The 21,395-nt window shown below is 41.5% G+C and overlaps 3 protein-coding genes across 3 annotated transcripts; 1 reads left to right on the top strand and 2 right to left on the bottom strand.

Annotated features, from left to right (window-relative positions):
• The first annotated feature begins 839 nt into the window (after window positions 1–839).
• On the top strand, window positions 840–21,239 carry LOC117817568. Its single transcript, XM_034690308.1, has 5 exons — window positions 840–1,161; window positions 5,787–6,119; window positions 6,552–6,891; window positions 12,922–12,929; window positions 20,740–21,239. The coding sequence occupies exons 1-5, from the start codon at window positions 855–857 to the stop codon at window positions 21,057–21,059; spliced, it is 1,308 nt and encodes a 435-aa protein (XP_034546199.1). The 5' UTR covers window positions 840–854; the 3' UTR covers window positions 21,060–21,239.
• Window positions 5,714–6,205, bottom strand: LOC117817421 (histone H2A). Its single transcript, XM_034690135.1, has one exon. The coding sequence runs from the start codon at window positions 6,182–6,184 to the stop codon at window positions 5,801–5,803; it is 384 nt and encodes a 127-aa protein (XP_034546026.1). The 5' UTR covers window positions 6,185–6,205; the 3' UTR covers window positions 5,714–5,800.
• On the bottom strand, window positions 15,957–17,004 carry LOC117817413 (histone H1-like). Its single transcript, XM_034690127.1, has one exon. The coding sequence runs from the start codon at window positions 17,002–17,004 to the stop codon at window positions 16,384–16,386; it is 621 nt and encodes a 206-aa protein (XP_034546018.1). The 3' UTR covers window positions 15,957–16,383.
• Window positions 21,240–21,395: the final 156 nt, after the last annotated feature.

The following is a 21,395-nucleotide window of genomic DNA, read 5'->3' as shown; positions in this document are numbered from 1 at the left end:
CACATTGTATGAAGGATTTTTTAATTGTAAATACATTTCTTTAAAAACGCAAATCATTACTTACAGTAACACTACTTTTAATTAGCCTATAACAAACAATTAATTGATTTAGCTTATTAATTAGTAGTAAAACAAAACAGAGGTAGAAAACAGCAAACCTGTGTTAATGTGTGTAATTTATCAATTTTCTTATTAAATAATAATTACAGAAAGTAAAACACCAAAAAAATTACATGTTCAGTACATGTTCCATCTGTAAACAGATATGATGAATCAGCAGTGTGGGCTCGGGGGAGAACATCTGTCAGGTGGAGTGAAGGCTGTCTCTCAGGCTGTGACAGAGGTGGACATACTCTCTGCTGCTGACTCTGACTTCTCCCAGCACATGTTTCATTTTACTTTATTCACAGAGAGATTTAAAATCACAGACTTTGTCTCTGATCATGAGCTTCATACCTGCTGCAGTGTAGTAGGAAGTCTCTGTCTACACCTGTCTGTGTGGACAGAGTGGACACAGTCTGTCCTCTCGGGCAGCCAGGTGTGTCTGTGTCTCCCTGTCTCTATGACCAGGCTGTGCTGGCTGAGTCTGTTCCTGGTTAAGGTCTTGTCTCATCACTGCTCACTGTGGAGCTCACTTTGGTTTACAGGAGACATGTTGTCCCTGATTCGAGCTTCTGCTCTGTAGATGGCGCTAATACTCTGAAGAAGTTATCATTTCTGGAAGAAGAAGAAGAAGAAGAACCCCCCCCCCCCCCCCCCCTCATGTCCCCTCAGAGGTCCTCAGCGCCTCGATATGAAGCTGAGATTTCGTAGTCTTTCCTCATTCAGATTTCTGTTCAACTGAACTGGTAAACATGAGTGGAAGAGGCAAAGGAGGAAAGGGACTCGGTAAAGGAGGTGCCAAGCGTCACCGTAAAGTCCTCCGTGATAACATCCAGGGGATCACCAAGCCCGCTATCCGCCGTCTGGCTCGCCGTGGCGGAGTGAAGCGTATCTCCGGTCTCATCTACGAGGAGACCCGCGGTGTGCTCAAGGTGTTCCTGGAGAACGTGATCCGTGACGCCGTCACCTACACCGAGCACGCCAAGAGAAAGACAGTGACCGCCATGGATGTGGTTTATGCTCTGAAGAGACAGGGCCGCACTCTGTACGGCTTCGGAGGTTAAACTCTTCAGAGTCCACATCAACGATAACAACAACAACATCATCAATATCAACAACGGCTCTTTTAAGAGCCACACACTGAATCAATAGAGACAGATATTATCCTACACTGTTTAACACGCACCTATACCCGAAGTGTCCATGTCAAACATGAAAGTAATGAAAAGCTTATACAATTAGGCTGTATAATAACTCATAATCACTGTGTTCCTACTAGGCACTTCTGTATTTATGAATAATGATCTGCAGAGTAGAGGCGGTTCCAATCCTTGAAAGAGAAATGGCTGATAAACCAAACATAAAGGCAGGATTAGCCAACATGTCCAGTACAATACACTGGACTAGCCTACTTATTCTGTAATAAATTAAATAAGCCTATCAAACTGAAATGCGATATTAACACAACCCCAGACGCGTCTGATTTACCATCAAGTTGTTTCTTCTGCATAAGTGCTTCAATTATTAATAGGCTGAATATCAAGGCGCATGCGTAAAATCCCTGATTTTTCCCGGTCCACATTTGCTGTTATTTGTTATTTAATGGCATTCTTTGACGTAACCTCTTCGTTATTGCACTGTATGTAAAATGAATAAAGGTACTGGACTGTGGTCGTCGGCAGCAGTCCTGCTGTTAGAGCACGTGGGGCTGCGTTTGTCTGTGCGCGCGCCTTCTGGCGGGACCGTGGTCTGACTGTGTTACTGTCCTGCTCTCTGCATGTCGAGTTGTGCATCAACAGAGTGGTCCATTTAAGACACTATGATTCATATGTAGGTAAGAAATGTGACTGTGGTGAAGGCCATAGTACTCGGTACAGGCACCCAACAAGTAGGCTAACGCACGCAAGAAAGCCGATAAGAGTTGATTCGGTCTTCACTCACCAATAATCATTAGGTTAGTTTGATCCAAGACTTTATATGTGGTTCTAAATTAAACTAATTTAACATATTATAATGCATTTAAAGAAAAGAAAAGACAGAGCTTTACCAGACATGACAGTATAATTATTGATGAAATAATATGATATAAGATAGAAAAATATAACAAATCAAATCAGTGAAATAAGATTTATTCTTTAAATACATCTAAAGTGTGTGTGTTTTTTTGTTGTTAATACATTTTAAAGAGTCTATGAAGTTTTTAAATTCAGTGACAGACATTGAAAAGTGTGGGTAAGATTTATTAAATTTGGATTCATGAAAATGAAATGTACCGAGCTGTATTAAAAGATGTATCAATCTTAATTTAACTTCCATAATATAAGATTATGGTTTTAGGGTTTTATTTAATTGAACTGTGAAATTCATCAAATTGGCCAAAAAATTTTCTACGTCTCTCCAGAATAATTGAGTTACTTGGCATTCATAAAATAAATGTCTAATGCTGTCTTTCTCCTTTTTGCAGAAATCCCATAGGTTTCTTATTTCAACAAATTTTGATATGTAAGAATTTGTGTGATATATGTTATGTAATATGTTATAAAGTACTTCTTTAATTTTATCAAGGATAGTAAGGAAATTGTTGTCATTGTCATTCTATGTAAAAAATAAAATAATAATAACTCAAAAATAAAAGGTCCCTCGTGGAGTTATTTTTGGGTTACTATGAAGGTAGTGTCTTATATGTCTATTAGTTACTTATATGTCTACTCGTAATATCTACTCCATTTACAGTGAGCAATGGTTTTGGCAATGGTTCTCGTTCTGGACTTTCATTCAATATATTCAGTTTAGTTCCATATATTCAGACTCCATTCCATATATACAAATATGTTATAAGTTTTACATAACATGTTCGGTATTCATCAGAATAAACACATTTGTTATCTTCAATGTGGTCACATGCGTATCATCAATGTCAATAAAATACTCTTATTTTTAAATCTTTAACAACAAACACTGTTGTGTCAATTTATCTGACTTACATGTTTGTATTCCTGGACAGGAATGAAAATGATTAGCTGCACTTTGTGTCAGCAGTTGTAGACAATCATCATTATACTAACTAATAGTAAACAATGCGCTGTAAGATATTATAAGACCATCTGACTGCTGTAAACTTCTACTGGGTCCAAATACCCAAAGGAAAGCAAGCCGGGCCGGGATTCAGAAAATAGTTAGGACACCAATGCCTGGCTTGAAGGATGGACATACCGAGGCTCTGAATTGTAAAGTAAAAGCAGATATGTGAGTCACTCGCTTTTCAGGATGTTCACAACCAGTGGCATACTCAGGCTGCTTGAGGGGCAGAGGCAAAAATATAAAAAGGGCTCCTAGGATGCAGAAGTATAAATCAGCCTTAAGTCAGACATACTGAGGTGTTGGGGTCCTGATACTTGCACATTTCTTCATTAAATTCACAAGAAGGACGTCCAAAGAGGATACTACTCTGTAGTGGCTGTTTGACTTGGTCAACTTACAAAACTTAAGTCTCAAATCAAAATCCGGCCACGGGGCACGGGGAGAGTGGATCTTACACGGTGTCCAAAGAAGTGTCAATGTCCAGCCAAGTATTCAATCTTTTGGTGGTTTATTGTATAACAAAAGGTTCGCTCAAACAAAAGGTAGCGTCTCATTCAAATCTCCCGGTAAAAAAACATTCAAAATCCCCGGTGTCCGCCACTCCTATCTTACCTACCCTATGTATAGACGTCACCCGGTGCAAAACTATCAATCTTTAAAAGTGAGTAACGAAATATGCAAATACCCCTGTGGCATCAAAGTTAATTACCTTAAATGAAATAACAATAAATAAATCAATTGATTAAAGTAAAGATAATCAAACATACGAAACAATGTAAATAGCTCCAACATATTCATTGAGTGCTTCGAGGTGACCCTTTCCTTATAAGGTGAACCCACTCCAAGACATCCAGAGGCACTTTTTCACATTACCAATACTGGAAGTAACTCAATAAGACACTAAGGCATCCAGAGGACAGCTTTTTTACATGAAGTCCATTAGAAGAGAAACCTGAGGGCAATAATTAAGTTAAAGCTAGTTTGTTTGAAAGTCCATGACAGTCCCCAGAGCAACGATGTTCATAAGCAAAGCGCTCACAAAATCCATGATGAATCCACGTAGTCAAGATAATAAGGAAAATACACCATTCACAACAGGTGGGTTAAAACATGTCCACTAAAGACAGATTAAAACCACTCTAAAAGCAGACAGGACTACTGCTGCTGCTTGTCGCCGCAACGAGGCAACGCCATGACCTGGGCAAGATTTCAAATGGTGCCCCTTGTATTATAACCTACTCCACCAACAATCACATCAAATATACACCGAAAGAAACTGACAAACATTTTAAAAAAATGACCTCTAAAAGAACATTAATGAAATGGTAACAACATTGATATTCATCAGGAAAAAAATATACATTTTCTAAATGCATAATGTAATAGTAGTAGAATGTATTCAGTCATTGTACAACAATCATTTTCACAATACACACTCTTTCAACAAAGCAACATTCATGTATTAAAACCCTTAAAGACTAGACCATTTTGGGGCGCCAGACTCTCCTGTACTTATTTTGATTTTCTAACCTATTGAAGCAGTCAGCATCAAGTGCCATACATCATTTTATTCAGGAGAACCTTATCTTTCACTGTGCTGCATTTAAAGTAGCAGTTTTATATTTGGTTTTTTTTCTGATAATGGATGAAAATACCAAAGAGTTTTAAAAAACGTCTGGAAATGTAAGTCATTTTTTACTATGAACGTAGACAAAACATCAGGAGGTTTTGTTTTGTTAGAAAGTTGTAGTTAGGTGTTTTAGACTTCCAAATGAACCTTTGTCACTATGAAACCTTTACTAAGCAAGTTACAGCCATTTATTATAGTATTTTCTTAGGTGTTTTTTAGTGGAAAAAGCAGGTGTTCCTTCATATCATTTACTGACCCTGTAGATGTGTGTAAAAAAGGTCTGAGGATAAGCAGATGTTGTATCATAAATTAGGACACTGAAGCAAAAGTGACTTTTCAGATAAATACATTCTGATCCTGAACACATGCAAACATGGTAACAAATACAGGAAACTGTGTTCATGAATAAATGAAAAAATACGTATAGCAAATAACCAGCTTTACATGTTTAGAATACAGGTGAGGGCACTTTTTATGTTAGATTCAATATAAGGGCATCGAACCTCCCCACCCATCACATGGCTCATAAATAACCAGATACAAGTACACTCTGTTAGATAAGAAGACTATCCTCAAAACATATTAAGCCCTGCTTTTACTGAGAGTGGATACGGTCTGTGCTCATCCTGCAGCTGATTCACAGATCTGCTAGAAACACTTCCAGGAGAACTCTTACTATGAACCGGATGAGGCAGTGACTAACAGACAACCATTATATCTTGCGTTTTATGAATGATAACGGTTTTCAGATCATGTTCTATATTCCAAAAAGCTAAATGAAGCATTAAGGTCGCCTTCAAAGGAAACAATTACATTTGGAGTTATGAAACCTGAAATAAAAAGCCCAGAGACTTCATGGTTTATCATGCAGTTAACAACAATCCAACAGTTTCTCATATACACATTAGTGAAGCTCTGCTCTTTAAGGTGTATGGTGGGTGGCTCTTAAAAGAGCCTTTGTGTTTGTTTGCAGTCCTTGGTAAGTGTTTACTTCTTGGCGGCCTTCTCGGTTTTCTTGGGCAGCAGGACAGCCTGGATGTTGGGCAGCACGCCGCCCTGAGCGATGGTCACTCCGCCCAGCAGCTTGTTGAGCTCCTCGTCATTGCGGACAGCCAGCTGCAGGTGACGGGGGATGATACGAGTCTTCTTGTTGTCACGGGCAGCGTTTCCAGCCAACTCCAGGATCTCAGCGGTCAGGTACTCCAGCACAGCTGCCAGGTACACGGGGGCACCGGCACCAACACGCTGGGCATAGTTCCCTTTACGCAGCAGTCTGTGGACACGACCGACTGGGAACTGGAGCCCGGCACGGGATGATCGGGTCTTTGCCTTTGCTCTGGCCTTTCCGCCGGTTTTGCCTCTTCCACTCATCGTTAGATTGTTTTCTGGAGTCTGAACTCAGAGAAATAATGTCTTCCAATAGACCAAACCCAGCTTATATACTCGCGGAGCGCGCGCGTTTTCCTGGCTCACCAACCAGAAAAGAGGCTTCCAGCAGAGCAGCAGAGGGCGGCCCGCGCTCAGCCCCGCTTCAAACTTTGGAGGCATTTCTCTCCAATAAGCAGCGAAGCTTGAGGCGGGGGCTTGCGCCCCCTCTGCGGCGGGGCTGGGCTCCAGGAGCGGCCTCTCACCAATCAGGAGCCGGAGGTCTGAAGCAGCGTCACCGTGTCACAGCTGCTCCTCCGCTTTAAGAGCAGCGCGCCTCCTCTATCTTCAACATTATTCTCCCGCTCACAGTAAGCAGAGACAATGGCAAGAACCAAGCAGACCGCTCGTAAGTCCACCGGAGGCAAAGCCCCCAGGAAGCAGCTGGCCACCAAGGCAGCCCGTAAGAGCGCACCGGCTACCGGAGGCGTGAAGAAGCCTCATCGTTACAGGCCCGGTACCGTGGCCCTGAGAGAGATCCGTCGCTACCAGAAGTCCACCGAGCTGCTCATCCGCAAGCTGCCCTTCCAGCGCCTGGTCCGTGAGATCGCTCAGGACTTCAAAACCGACCTGCGCTTCCAGAGCTCCGCCGTCATGGCTCTGCAGGAGGCCAGCGAGGCTTACCTCGTGGGTCTCTTCGAGGACACCAACCTGTGCGCCATCCACGCCAAGAGGGTCACCATCATGCCCAAAGACATCCAGCTGGCCCGCCGCATCCGCGGAGAGAGAGCATAAACTGTCTTCTGCTGCTGCTCTAACCACCACAACGGCTCTTTTAAGAGCCACCTCACTACACCTACAGAGATCATTTCCACATTTTGTCACATCAATCGCCTTTACATTAAACTTCACAGGTTTGCTTCAAACTACCATCTCTGAGTTGGATCACTGGGCCCTCTTTTAGATTAATACCAGGTAACCACTAACCTAGTCTACCTTGACTAAAAGTGTATCAAATATTTGTATTGTATTCAGCAGCTCATTGGGTTTAAAAGTCCTCACAGACCAGGGAACAAAACTGGACTAAGAGATTACAGATTACATTTGAGATTACATTTTTGGTATGACATATGGCCATGGTTCATTAACTCCTGCTGTATGTTGTTTTAACAGAGCTTGTGGCCTAATGTTAAATAGCATATAAAAGCTGATTGTCTTTTTGTATATGGATGTGGCATTTAAATGCAAATAGAGCGCACATTTGTGTTTTGTAAGGTTGTTATATAAATATTGTATTTTTAAATGTATTGCGCAGTTTTTATTTTTGACATTGAGTATTAGAATTTTGAAGTTAGATCTTTCAGTTTTTTTTCTCCTAATGATTATTTAGTGATAACCAGAGCCAGCCCTAACAGACTTGGTGCCTTTTTTAGATCAGATTAGAAAATCTTTATTGTCCACAAAGGGCAATTTGGTTCGCAACAGCAGTCCAACACACATCCTATACTTACAAGCAATACACACAACATCAAACACAAGTTCACAAAATAATTCAAGTACATGAGACCTGGGCAAGATTTCAAATGCTGCCCCTTGTATTATAACCAACTCCACCAACAACCACATCGCATATACACTGAAAGAAACTGACAAACATTTATATAAAAAAAAAAAAAAGACCTCTAAAAGAATATTAATGAAATGGTAACAGCATTGGTATTCATCAAGGAATATACAATTTCAAAATGCATAATGTAATAGTAGTATAATTTATTCAGTCATTGCATAACAATAATTTTCACAATATACACTCTTCCAACAAAGCTGAAAAGCCAGAAGCAAAATGCTTATTAAAGCCTAGCCTACATTTTCTATCTAATTAAGCTAACAGCTTCCAAAGAGTAAAGAAAAAAACAAAAACAAGTAAATCGCGAACACTTAAATACTTCAAAACTGCTTTGCACATCTTTTTTTTTTTAAAAACAATAGTGAATCCCAAGCTTTTGAATGTAGACAGGCATCACTCCTAATTGTTTCCCCAAATGTATTAGATAAGAAATATAATTTTTTTCCATTATTTTCATATTTTCTTCCTCACTCATTTAGTGGCGCCCCTATGGACGACCGGCGACACTAGCATTTGCCTATACTGCCTATGCCACGGCCGGACCTGGTGGTAACAATAATCTGAGTTTGCTGTGTGCTATCATCCCCAGTAGATTTGTCATGAAGACTTAGTTTGTGTGCATTATGTGAAGATTTTGGTTCATTTCCTATAATCTCAACTTGTCTCTTGTTTTGGTTAAATAATATAACATGATGATAGGCTATGTTTATATAGCTGATATGATTCCTTATACTTCGCTTACGGCCATACCACCCTGAACACGCCCGATCTCGTCCGATCCAAGTCCCTATCCTGGATCCTGGGACCTGTTAAATCTTCTTGGAGACCAGAGGAATCTCCAAGCAGATATTGTAGTCAGGGTCAATTTATATTAAAAGATTAACCCTGAAGGCAAAGTGTGTTCATTTTTGGTGGTAAACAACAGTTTTAGGGATAAGCTTATTCAACATTGCTGAATTCAAATCTGCTGTAATGCCTCAAAATAGAGAAATAACATGAACCCCATTGACAATGCATTACAGGTGAACAGGGTCAAAAAACTTCGATAGATATCGCCATGAGACTTCTGTAGATTGCTGCTTGCCCTGAAACAACAAAAAATTGAATCACAAGACGTGATTCTTTATGTTTTCACATCCAAATTAGGTGTTACATCATTAATTATGCATTAATTTGCATACACTTCAAAAATGACAAAAAATATGGTTCATAAGGAACAAGCGAGGGAGGTTTCATGTAGATATTTGATACTTAGATTTTGTATCCTATTCACCTGTAATACACTGCCTATGATGTTAGGCCTATGTTATTGTAGTAGTTAGGAGGCTTAAAACTCTTTTTGGAGCCTGCCATAAAGCAGATTTGTGTTCAGAAACCTGAAGTACCCCTTAAAATGTTGTATAAGCCCATTTTCTGAAATCCTGCCTAGTCTATTGGGGGAAAGTGAAAACTTTCAGTTTGCAGTTTGCAGTAACATCTTATACAGATATGCAAACACCAGCCAATGAGTGTACAACAATGAATTTTATTAATGGCAGTAACAGGTTGCATAGAGTCAGATCATAGTGTCTCATCCAACAAATATGTAATAGTGCAAGAAAATATTATATATTATATTATATTATTACAATTACAATGTAGTGCTGGAACAGTAAATGTTGTGCATGAGGGAGGGTCTTTATTTTTTATTTTTATTCAACCTTTATGTAACCAGATAAAAGACCCATTGAGATCGAGACCTCTTTCGCAAGGGTGACCTGGCAAAGAGAGGCAGCAACATACGTCATAGTAAACAAAACAGACAGATAACAACAACAACAAACATTGAAATATAAAATACAAGCAATTTGATAAAATAAAGTGCAGAAGTGATTTTACAGTTACAATTTAAGAACACAGGCACTGCTCGAAGGATTTCCGTTGTCGTTTTCTTAAGATAGAGCGGAAAGCTTCCAATGAAACAAGTGCTGACAGTTTCAGTTCAGATTGGAGGGCATTCCAAGCAGAGGGGGCAGAGAAACTGAATGCTTTTTTTCCCGTTTCAGTTCGAACACGAGGAGTAGAAAGATGCAAAATGTCATTTGATCGTAGGGCATAACGGCTTCCAGTTCTCTGGAGAAAAGTGCATAAATAAGTAGAAGCCAAGCCAAGAAGAGCCTTATAAACCAGAGTCATCCAGTGTGTATATCTCCTTACATTTAAGGAAGGCATGCCAGCTTTAGCGTACAATTCGCAGTTGTGGGTGAGGCGGCTACAACCAGTGATAAACCTCAGAGCACAGTGGTAGACCGGAACCAAGGTCTGTAGGCAGCTGGATGAAGCACACATATACATAACATCGCCATAATCAAGTACAGGCAAGAAAGTAGCTGACATCAGGAGCTTCCGAGCTCTAAGGGAGAAACATGACTTGTTTCTGTAATAGAAACCGAGCTTCACCCTTAATTTAGAGATCAGGTTTTTGACATGCACTTTGAATGAAAGGTCTCCATCAATAATTAGTCCCAGGTACTTGTAACTGGTGACCAGCTCTAAAGTTTTACCCTGGACAGTTCTAATTGAGGGGATACCCTCCGAGGGAACAGATGCATTTGAAAAAAGCATTAGTTTGGATTTTTCCGCATTTAAAACCATTTTCAATGTTTCCAGTCGATTTTGCACTGCATCAAAGGCGGATTGCAAGAATTTAAAAGCCTGTGCAATCGAGTGTGAACAGCAATAAATTACAGAGGCATCTGCATAAAGATGGTATGAGGCATTTGGCAAGTTTGCACACAGATCATTGATGTAGATTGAGAACAGAATGGGTCCTAAGACTGAACCTTGAGGTACGCCTTTTGTGGCCTCAAGAGAGGCAGAACTAATTCCAGCCATCTGAACACATTGTGTCCTATTTGCCAAATAATCGGCAAACCAAGAGGCAGCCTGTTTGGAGATGCCATTTTTCAAGAGAATATCTAACAGGAGACTGTGATCTACAGTGTCAAATGCCTTGGATAGGTCAATGAACAGAGCAACACAAAACCTTTTAGAGTCGAATGCCTCAAATACATCATTTAGAACTTTCATGGCAGCAGTATCAGTGCTATGCTGCTTCCTAAAACCTGACTGAAGGGGGTTTAAAATGCTGTTTGATTCCAAAAATTCCTTCAGTTGATCACAAACCAATTTTTCAAGTACTTTCGCCAGAATACATAATTTAGAGATAGGTCTGTAATTATTCACGATGGAGGGTTCGCCTCCTTTTAGCAGTGGGAGGACAAACGCGAATTTCCAAACTTTAGGAAGTTTGTTTATCCTGAGGCTTAGAATAAAAATACAGGTTAGAGGCTCAGCAATGATATCAGCAGCCAGCTTTAGAAAGAATGGATCCAAACTATCAGGACCAGCTGATTTTTTGGAGTCCAACTTTTTTAGTGCACTACAGACCTCAGATATAGACACAGGTTCAAATTGAAAAGAACAGTCAACAGGAGGACAACTTACAATAGCAGGTCCATTATTTAAAGTAGTCTTTTTAAAATCCCTATTCAAGCAATCAAACAAATGCCCTGCTGTGATAAAATGCTCATTAAAATAATTTAACATGGCACATTTATTGGTCAAGTTTATAGAATCTTTGACCAAAAAATGTGGCAGTTCACTAGAGGATATAGCACAGATTTCAGATTTTCAGATAAATAAAAATCAGATTTTGCCTTCTTAATTAAGGAGGTACATTTGTTGCGGAGCTGACGAAAATTGATCCAATCAGCCTCTATTTTTGTTTTCCGTGCACGATCTCTTTCTTTGAGGAGGTTTCCAATTTCATTGGAAAACCAGGGATTATTTAGCCCCTTTATCCTAAACTTACGTATGGGGGCATGTTTATTGATTAGCTTCAAGAATTCAGCATGAAAGAAATTCCAGGCCAACTCAACATCATCAATAAGAGAGATTTGTTCCCACTCAAAAAAAGACAGATCATGCAAAAAAGCCTGCTCATGAAAATGTTTAAAGTCTCTTTTGAGTAGAATACGTGGTTTAGTTTTGGGGAGTTTGGTATTTCTGACCACTGCAATGGCACAGTGGTCACTCAAATCATTCCCAAAGACACCAGTATCAGTATACTTTTGAGGGGCATTTGTTATTATTAGATCAAGGAGCGATGATCTAGAAGGATATTTAATGTTAGGCCGAGTTGGGCTGTCTATTAATTGATTTAAATTTAGTGAGTCACAGATAGATTTTAGGCCATCTGAGGCTGAAGACAACCAATCAAGGTTTAGATCCCCCACTAAGACAAACTCACCAGAGTTTAACCCTGAGACACAGTTAATTAAGGAATTTAGAGCCTCACTGCAGGCTGAGGGAGGCCTATAACAGCCCATGACTGTAAGGGACTGTTTCTGTTGAAATTCAAGTTTCAATGCCAAAAATTCAAACTGTTTACTAATAGATACAGAGGAGAGGAGAGTAGCATGAAACTTGTTTTTTATATAAATGGCTACACCACCACCTTTCCTGGGACGGTGGTGGTGTAGCCATTTATATAAAAAAACAAGTTTTATTCTGCATCTGCTCACAGGTGTTGGCTTTCTAATTGACTTTCCTCTTTGTTAATTCCTCATCAACCATATTTTTGAAGTGTTCAAAACTGTCATACACAACACCATCAAAACCAGAAGTGGTTGATTTCCTGTTGCCGGGCAGTAGGTGAACATTTTCTGGCTGCTTCCAGCAGCTTTGTCCTTGGAGGGTGTTTACCTCTTACGCTGCCTACCACATTGAGGTACTTGGCAGGCCCCACATGGCTTCAAAGATTTATGAGGTATGCTTGGTTTGGATGGCTGTGCAGGGGGCGGTGCTACAGGTATGAAGCGAGCGCTACAGGTATGAAGCGAGCGCTACCCTCACTGAATGATGGCCTGTGAAGTGGCATGGAGGGAGCCTGTGGTTGTGCAGGAACCACCAGGAGTACGGGTGCTGCCGACAATCTGGGCGCTATGTGCGTGGCCGCAGCAGGCTTAGGCTGAATGGGCCGGTTCACCAGCTCTGGTTCTTCACCATCTAACCTGTGAATGTTAAACATACATGTGATGATGTCAGTATGATTTATGTCCACACACTACAAAAGTGCTGTAAATTTCCACCTTTCTAGCAGGTGTAATGAAGTGCTGAAACAACTTACCTCCGCTTCTCACCACGCCTTTTACCAGCAACGGGATGAACGTCCTGGTACTGCACCTGAGGTCGAGCTGGTGGTGGTAGGGATGTTGGCAGAGTTGGAGCTGCTGGCATTTGCTTGTGTGAGAGCACTGTCCGGTGAGGCTTTGCTGTTGGTGTTACTGTAGCGCTGTAGTTGGCTTCTCTTGAGATGAAATTAGAGTTGGATTTGGCATTTAGATTGGGCAGAGTAATGGAGAGAGTGCAGAGGATGGGGTCGTCTCTAACTCTGTCAACAATCCTTTTCGTACTGCCCCTTTATGGAGGTTGTTATTTTACTGGGGGAAGAGAGGTGACTGGTTGGAGGCTGATTTTTCAGCATTTTGATGACGAGGTACAGCAGACGACTATCCTCTGTCACCTGTGCTGCCTGAGGGTGTGTCAGCCCCAAGACACCGGCCAAACAGGGTGTAGCCCCACCTGGACTCGTACCTCTTCACAAAGTTGACAGCAGTCAACTGTTAGGATAGCATGTTTCCTACAGATGACATCAATAGAATCTTCCTCTGCAGGCATGTCGATACCCTCATCTGCCATCTCCTCCTCGCTTTGCTCAGCCGACTCCTCTTCTTCACAAGCCTGCTCTTCCTCAACTGCAAATATCTAATTGTACTAATCATAAATGTGTCTGGCCAGTTGTAGATTCATGCATACACAGACATGCCAATAATATGCACAGTTTGTTTGTTTCATATTAACATGAAATCTAGGTTTGTATCATGTTTACTCATTGCTAGAATATGCTTGAAGAATAAAGGGATAGTCTGCCTCATATGTATGTATATGGTAGAAGTGGGCGATTAAATACTTTGCCTCTCTGGGCATAGTAATTCCTCGTAGTGTAGCTTGTTGCCTGGCACATGGCATACTCAACACCAAGGAGCTCCTCCTCTTCTGGGTCCCTGTATTGATCAGGGTAGGGCATAGGAGCAGCCAAGTTGGGCTCCAGGACATGATCTTTGCCGAAGAGCACCTCAGCCTGCAGATTCATGTGCTGGATCTGCCGTGCGTCCATATATGATGTCTGCCGATCCTGACCACCAGCAACCCGGAGTGACTCCATCCGATTGTTCCACTGCGCAGCAAACACAACCAGATATACCTGAAACACAAGACCAATAGATGTATTACTGTACATGCTGAGCACACATGAGTTATTAAAGCTATGAAATAAAATGCATTATTGATAGACATTTTGCTCTATTAAAGTGTCCTTTTTAAAAAAACACATTTTATTGTTTCAAAACACAAACATTACAAAACACTAAAACAAGACGCCCCACCCCAACCCATCAGACAGCATGTTATACAGAGTTAGACAAGAAGAGATACAAAAAGTTAAAATGACCGTGACAATGGTAATGGCAAAATGATGAGAAATATTCATTTAAAAAAAATTATATATATATATATATATATATATATATATATATATATATATATATATATATATATATATACATACACATACATACACACATACACATATGTATATACACACATACACATAAAATATAAATCAAATATAAACCGTTCTGTTTGTTTCCAGTATGCAGTATTTAAAAATGAATTATGGTTAACCAGTCATCAGTCGCCTATTATGAGGTTTTAATTCTATCAGAAAACTGTCTGCCCATTAATAGCAGGTATCAGATCTGCAGGTATGTAATATAGGGAGGGCGTCCAAACTTTTAAAAATAACTCATCCTTAACCTTTACAGCAGATAAGGAACATGCTGTCATGATGATAAAAGTGATAAAATGTGCAGAAATTCTCACAACAATAAGATGCCAAACTACGGGCAGGTTAGCGATAGCACGTTGTCAATGCAGACACAAATGCTATTGAACATACTAATTCGCGAGTATGTAAACAATGGGATTTTTAACACAGAAAGTTCCCGATTATCACCAGGTGCTGTAAGCTTTTGCACTTCTCTAGAAAAACAGCTGTTGATTCTTTTTCGGAATCCAGACCGTCAAAGCACCTCTATATTTTCAACGTCACATTTATTACATTTCATTTAGAGTGCGCCTGTGTCCAAAGCGACATAGACCTACACCTGCGAGTTAGTACATCATAGGAAGGAAACATTGTTACATCATGTCTGGATCTGTGAACATGACAAATACACATTTCTGCTTTTCAAGTTTACATGTTTAAAGTAGATATCGAAACTAACTTTACTACAATATCTGACTAAATTATATGTGTGTCTCACAAGAATCACATCACGAGCAGTAGTCAGTCTCAAGTATGTGAATGGACTTTGTTCTCTTCACTCAGATGATAACGTGAGAGCTGGAACAATGCTGACTCCACATGTTCTAACACGAGCTAACAATTGTCTAACATGAGGTCTGTTAGATATTGACATTCATGCAGATTCATATTGTTTTAAGCTGTATAAAATCGAATAAAACAACCAGTATTCCTGTAACAATGTATTTAGTGTGTTTCAAAGAGTTCAGATCCAAACATGAAGCAGAATAAGAAACTTTGATCAACTCTTCAGATTCAACTAACCTCTGTTCAGAGAGTGTTCAGGTGTGTATTAGTTCTGGTTTTACTCATGGTTTTATTGATGAGTGATGCAAAGCTTCTTGGTTATAACTGTGTTCACATGTAACCTTCCTGTGATGTGTATGTCCACACAGTTCATTCGTTCATTTCGTGCAGGAGACAGAAAGCAGGTGAGCTACAGGTGGAGCTCCCAGCGCGTAACAGTCGCTGTCCGAGGTGCTGAAGTGAAAGCTGCCAGAGCTTGTTGTGTCAGTTTGTTTAATGCTCACACTGAACCTGTTTATAAAGTAAGCCTTTGTGAAGGTTAGATTGACACAAAATATCTTAAAACAGGGTGTGTGACAGGAAGTAGTTTTACATCGACCTCGAGCTCACTATCAGCAACAACGTGAAAGTTTAATTTCCAGCAGTCGTTGGAGAACATTTGTAAAGACAGTGAGAGAAACATCTTTATTCATGATCAGTACATGAAGGATGAGGATTGGAAATCCAAACAGAGAGCATGTTTGTTAAAGAAGTGCATAGCTTGTGCATAGCTTGGAATGTTTGTCATGTCATGATGGATTAAGTCCTGTCATAAGAACGCTGCTGAGCAAGGTTTGTTTTTCAACAGGACTTATTGAATCAGGCCTGTTGATGTTACATGTTTGTCACGTCTGCTGTGATTGTAATAAGTTTGATTGAATGTGCCTACGAGGTGACATAGAGCTCAGTGAATAAGACTCAATATCTCTGTTATTGAGTGAATGTGTTAAATGTGACATGAATGAACAGGACTCCTCTCTTCAGTGTGTGATGTGGGTGGCTCTTAAAAGAGCCTTTAGTTTTAAGATCTTCGGTGGTCCCAGCTCACTTCTTCTTGGCTGCTACCTTCTTGACTTTAGGCTTGGCAACCTTCTTTGCGGGGGCTTTCTTGGCTGCAGGAGCCTTCTTGACCACTTTCTTAGGACTCTTGGTGGGCTTCTTGGGGCTCTTGGTGGCCTTCTTGGGGCTCTTGGTGGCCTTCTTGGGGCTCTTGGTTGGTTTCTTGGCCGCCGCGGGTTTCTTGACCTTCTTCGGGGACTTCTTAGCGGCTACTGGCTTCTTAGCTGCCGCTGCCTTAGGCTTCTTGGCCGCTGCAGGTTTCTTGGCTTTAGGAGCGACTTTCTTAGCCGGTTTCTTCTCTGCGACCTTCTTGCTCATCTTGAAAGATCCGGAGGCCCCGGTTCCCTTAACCTGGACCAGAGTGCCCTTTGCCACCAGACTCTTAATAGCAGTCTTGACGCGGGCCTTGTTCTTGTCCACATCGTATCCTCCTGCAGCCAGGACCTTCTTGAGGGCGGCCGCGGACACGCCGCTCCGCTCCTTGGACGCGGACACAGCTGTAACGATGAGCTCGCTGACGCTGGGGCCCGCCTTCTTCGGCTTGGGAGCCTTCTTCTTGGCCGCCTTGGCCGGGGCGGTGGCTGGGGCTGGAGCTTGTTCTGCCATAGTTCAGTCGTAGAGTCGTTCACAGCACGGAGTGACTGACACGTTAAAGTTCAATGAGCAATACGCTGCTCTTAAACGCACCATGAGAACCGTAGAGACTCAATCCGGACCGGGTCTCCTCTGGGCCGTGTGAAAGCCGAGCCTCTTGTGTTTTCTCTCCCTGATAAAAGAGTCCAAACTAAAAGATGGAGCCGTGCTGAAGGCTGACAGTGAAGGAGCAGATAGTGGACTTGTGTCTCTTCAGACTGAAGTCATGTTGAGCTCTGCTGCTCGCTGCGCCTTCTTTGTGGAGCCTCCAAAGCGCACAGATTCGCCGCCGTGAGCAGCACTGCTCAGCGGCTTTTCTCTCTCATTTCTCTCCTAAAATGATTGAAAAAGCTTCAGAGCTCGGTGAAAAGTGCTTCTCCCGCTGCTCCACATGTTTGTTCAGAGCCTCAGAGTAAAAACATCCATGTGTTGATGAAGAGTTTGTCATCAAATCAAGTTATTGTGGTCGCAGCAAACACACTGAGGAGGACTGAGGCCTGTGCTGCACTTTGTCCAGGCTTCCTCTCAGAGCTGCTCTCTGTCTCTGTGGACATGTCCTCTGCTTTCAATCATTGACACAAACTGTTCCTCTGCTCTGTACGAACACAAACAAAGATCTTTTGATGGCACTTTATGGGTTTTGCTGCAGTATTCATTCTTAAACACACTGACCAATGTTAGAAGCACACAAAATAATGTGGAGCCATTTTCCCTCCAAGTCAGTGCTGAGAAGAGTCTGAAACACTGATCACACTGACAGACTAATAAATGATTGACAGCTTTATTGCATGAAATGAGTCTTTGGAAGAGAGCAGGAATGATTTCCTCTATCAGAACATGACTGAAGTTGTAATAGGATGTTGAAATGAGCACAACATAAACACCTGCTGCTGTGGACTCACAATGTTCACATATATAAGTGTCAGGGTCAAAACATGTCATGTATCTGTAACAGAGACAGTTATCTCAATATAAAACAGGTTGTTTGATTTTTCACTTCACCTGCTGTCACCGGCCTTTAACAGAGAACCAGTCGTACCTGTACAATCAGCCCTTCTGCTACAGGTGTGAAGATGTGTGAAGAGGAGGACACAAACAATAGATGGAGACAAAAACAAGACGTAGAACTATTCATTATTCTGTAGAATAAAATACACTCTTCTTTTCATCATACTCTAAAAACTGCTGGGTTAAAAATAACACAATTTGGGTGATTACTTCAAAATACTGAAAGAGGCAGATCTTTCAGTGCTCTGCTCCTCACATCACACAGGAGGAGCCCTTTTTGTGTTTTTGTTCTCAATGCTTATTTGAACTTGGACCAGATTTTATGTGTTTGGTTATTAAAGGTACATTTTGTACTAGGATTATGTGTTCTCATTTGAAAAAAATTACTGTTTCACCTCAAATTGACGTATAAATGTTCAACAAAATGCAGAGAAGTAAGTGTTAGACACTCAAACCTTCCTAGAGTACAAACCCCAGACTCTTCTCTGATTATCTGCACCTCAGTATGCTGAAATGAACCCTAAACTGTGGTTATCAGAGGGTTGAAAAACTGCTCCAGTTCTGTAACCTCCAAGCGACCTTACAGGTTTTCAGTCCAACATTTTTACTAGCTCTCCCTTTTAGCAGGTTAGGGCCGCCACTTCTATACAACTACCTTATGATCACAGAACACCAAGGAGAGAGAAAACTGAAGAGCTCACACAGTGGTCTTCAAAATGCTGTAAGATCAGATCTTTTAGTCCTCAATGCTCCTTAAACAGACTGAGTACGTCCCTGCTCTTCATCATGCTCACTCAGTCTGATAAAGACAAACCTCTAACTTGAATGGATGTGAGATCAGCTGCTGTGACTGATGGTCATTGCTCCTCTCCTCCAGGTGGAGGCGCTGTAGGACAAACAAACACAGCTGCTCTGTACAGGTGTGTATGGAAACAAGAAGCAGCAGAAGCAGTTCTGAAGCTGTTGTAATATGTAGAAACATTGATGTTGAGCCTGTGTGTGTTTGTTTGTCAGTGTGCAGAGTGTAAAAAGACCGGGTCCCGCTGTATTACTCAGGCTGCACTACAGCGTCTATTCTCAGGCGCGATCCCACTACTGAGCGGCACGAGGGCTTTGACCTGCTCCGTCTCCGACCTGGGCCGGTGCACCCCTCCTTAGACGACCTGGTGGTCCCGGGCTCCCCCAGGAGCACCATATCGATACCGAACTTAGTGCGGACACCCGATCGACACAGTCCGCTGCAGCTCAGAGCTCCTGAGCTCAAACGATCCTCCAGCCTCAGCCTCCCGGTAGCTTGGATTACAGGCGCGCGCCACCGCACCCGGCGAGAGATTCTCTCATTCAAAGAGGGTTTGTGGTTTTACGCACGTGACGTCATCAGAGAGGACGCTCAGACTAGAAGCTTTATTGTTATTTGATGTTTATATCTTGTTTTGGGTAGATCTTAATGTTAAAGTTACACTTTAATTCACTTCTTAAGGCTCTCTGTTACTTAGATAATAAAAGTGAGACCACTGCAGATAAAGTTATTTGGGTATTTCTGTAAATCCGACTTCTCTTGACGTTTCCTCACTTATGTAGGCTACAAATATTTTTGCAAGGCATTGTAAAAGGTTGTGCTACAAACGTGTTGTATGTGCTGTATCAGATGATGACATGTTGTTCAGCAGTATGCTAAAGGCATGATGTTTGTTTATTTGTTTATTTATTTATTATCATCTCTGAAAAAATGAGCTGGAAAAACATGAATATGTTTACCGTGTAGAGCAGCTAATAAAGAAGATTAAAAAAAACTGTCTCTGTCTCAGTATACAATCACAATTTACACTTCACATGTATGAAGGAGTTCCTTTTTTTTTATTCTGCAAATCATCGATTAAAGTAACAATAATTTCAATTATAACAATTAATTGATTAGTAGTAAAACAAAATAAGACATATTGGTAGAAAACAGTAAACCTGCGTTAATGTGTGTAATTTATCAATCTTCTTATTAAATACTAATAACAGAAAGTAAAAAACACCAAAAATAAATACATGTTCAGTACATGTTCCATCTGTAAACAGATATGATGAATCAGCAGTGTGGGCTCAGAGGAGAACACCTGTCAGGTGAAGGCTGTCTCTCAGGCTGTGACAGAGGTGGACATACTCTCTGCTGCTGACTCTGACTTCTCCCAGCACATGTTTCATTTTACTTTGTTCACAGAGAGAATTAAAATCACAGACTTTGTCTCTGATCATGAAGAACTCTTCTCTGTCAGCTTCATACCTGCTGCAGTGTAGCAGGAAGTCTCTGTCTCCACCTGTCTGTGTGGACGGAGTGGAAACAGTCTGTCCTCTCGGGCAGCCAGGTGTGCCTGTGTCTCTGTCTCTAAGACCAGGCTGTGCTGGCTGAGTCTGGACCTGGTTAAGGTCTTCTCTCATCACTGCTCACTGTGGAGCTCACTTTGGTTTACAGGAGACATGTTGTCTCTGATTCGAGCTTCTGTTCTGTAGAGGGCGCTATGACTCTGAAGAAGTTATCATTTCTGGAAGAAGAAGAAGAAGAAGAAGAAGAAGAAGAAGAAGAAGAAGAAGAAGAAGGACCCCCCCCCCCCCCCCCCCCCCCCCCTCATGTCCCCTCAGAGGTCCTCAGCGCCTCCATATGAAGCTGAGATTTCACAATTTCTCCTCATTCAGAAGTCTATTCGACTAAACTTGTAAACATGAGTGGAAGAGGCAAAGGAGGTAAAGGACTCGGTAAAGGAGGCGCCAAGCGTCACCGTAAAGTCCTCCGTGATAACATCCAGGGGATCACCAAGCCCGCTATCCGCCGTCTGGCTCGCCGTGGCGGAGTGAAGCGTATCTCCGGTCTCATCTACGAGGAGACCCGCGGTGTGCTCAAGGTGTTCCTGGAGAACGTGATCCGTGACGCCGTCACCTACACCGAGCACGCCAAGAGAAAGACAGTGACCGCCATGGATGTGGTTTATGCTCTGAAGAGACAGGGCCGCACTCTGTACGGCTTCGGAGGTTAAACTCTTCAGAGTTCACATCATCAACAACAACAACAACGGCTCTTTTAAGAGCCACACACTGAATCAATAGAGACCGACATGATCCTCCAGTTTGTATTTAAATTGCCACCTTCATGCGGATGTCCATTATTTATAAATCATAAATAATCAAATAACTCAAAAATAAAAGCCTAACTGACAGTGGTGTTCTCTAAGTATATGTGTGTTCGATCACCTTCATGTGAACATGATCACTTGAAGTAGCTGTGCGTAAATCCTCGTATAAAATCGCAAAGGCAAGGCAGGGTTTACAGGTCTGGCCAACGTATCCTGCACCATAAATGAGATATTCTAAAT

Source organism: Notolabrus celidotus, chromosome 8 (genome assembly GCF_009762535.1).
Source record: "Notolabrus celidotus isolate fNotCel1 chromosome 8, fNotCel1.pri, whole genome shotgun sequence".
NCBI classification, from domain to species: Eukaryota; Metazoa; Chordata; class Actinopteri; order Labriformes; family Labridae; genus Notolabrus; species Notolabrus celidotus.
Note: the sequence above shows the minus strand (reverse complement) of the source record. Positions and strands in the feature narration are given on the sequence as shown.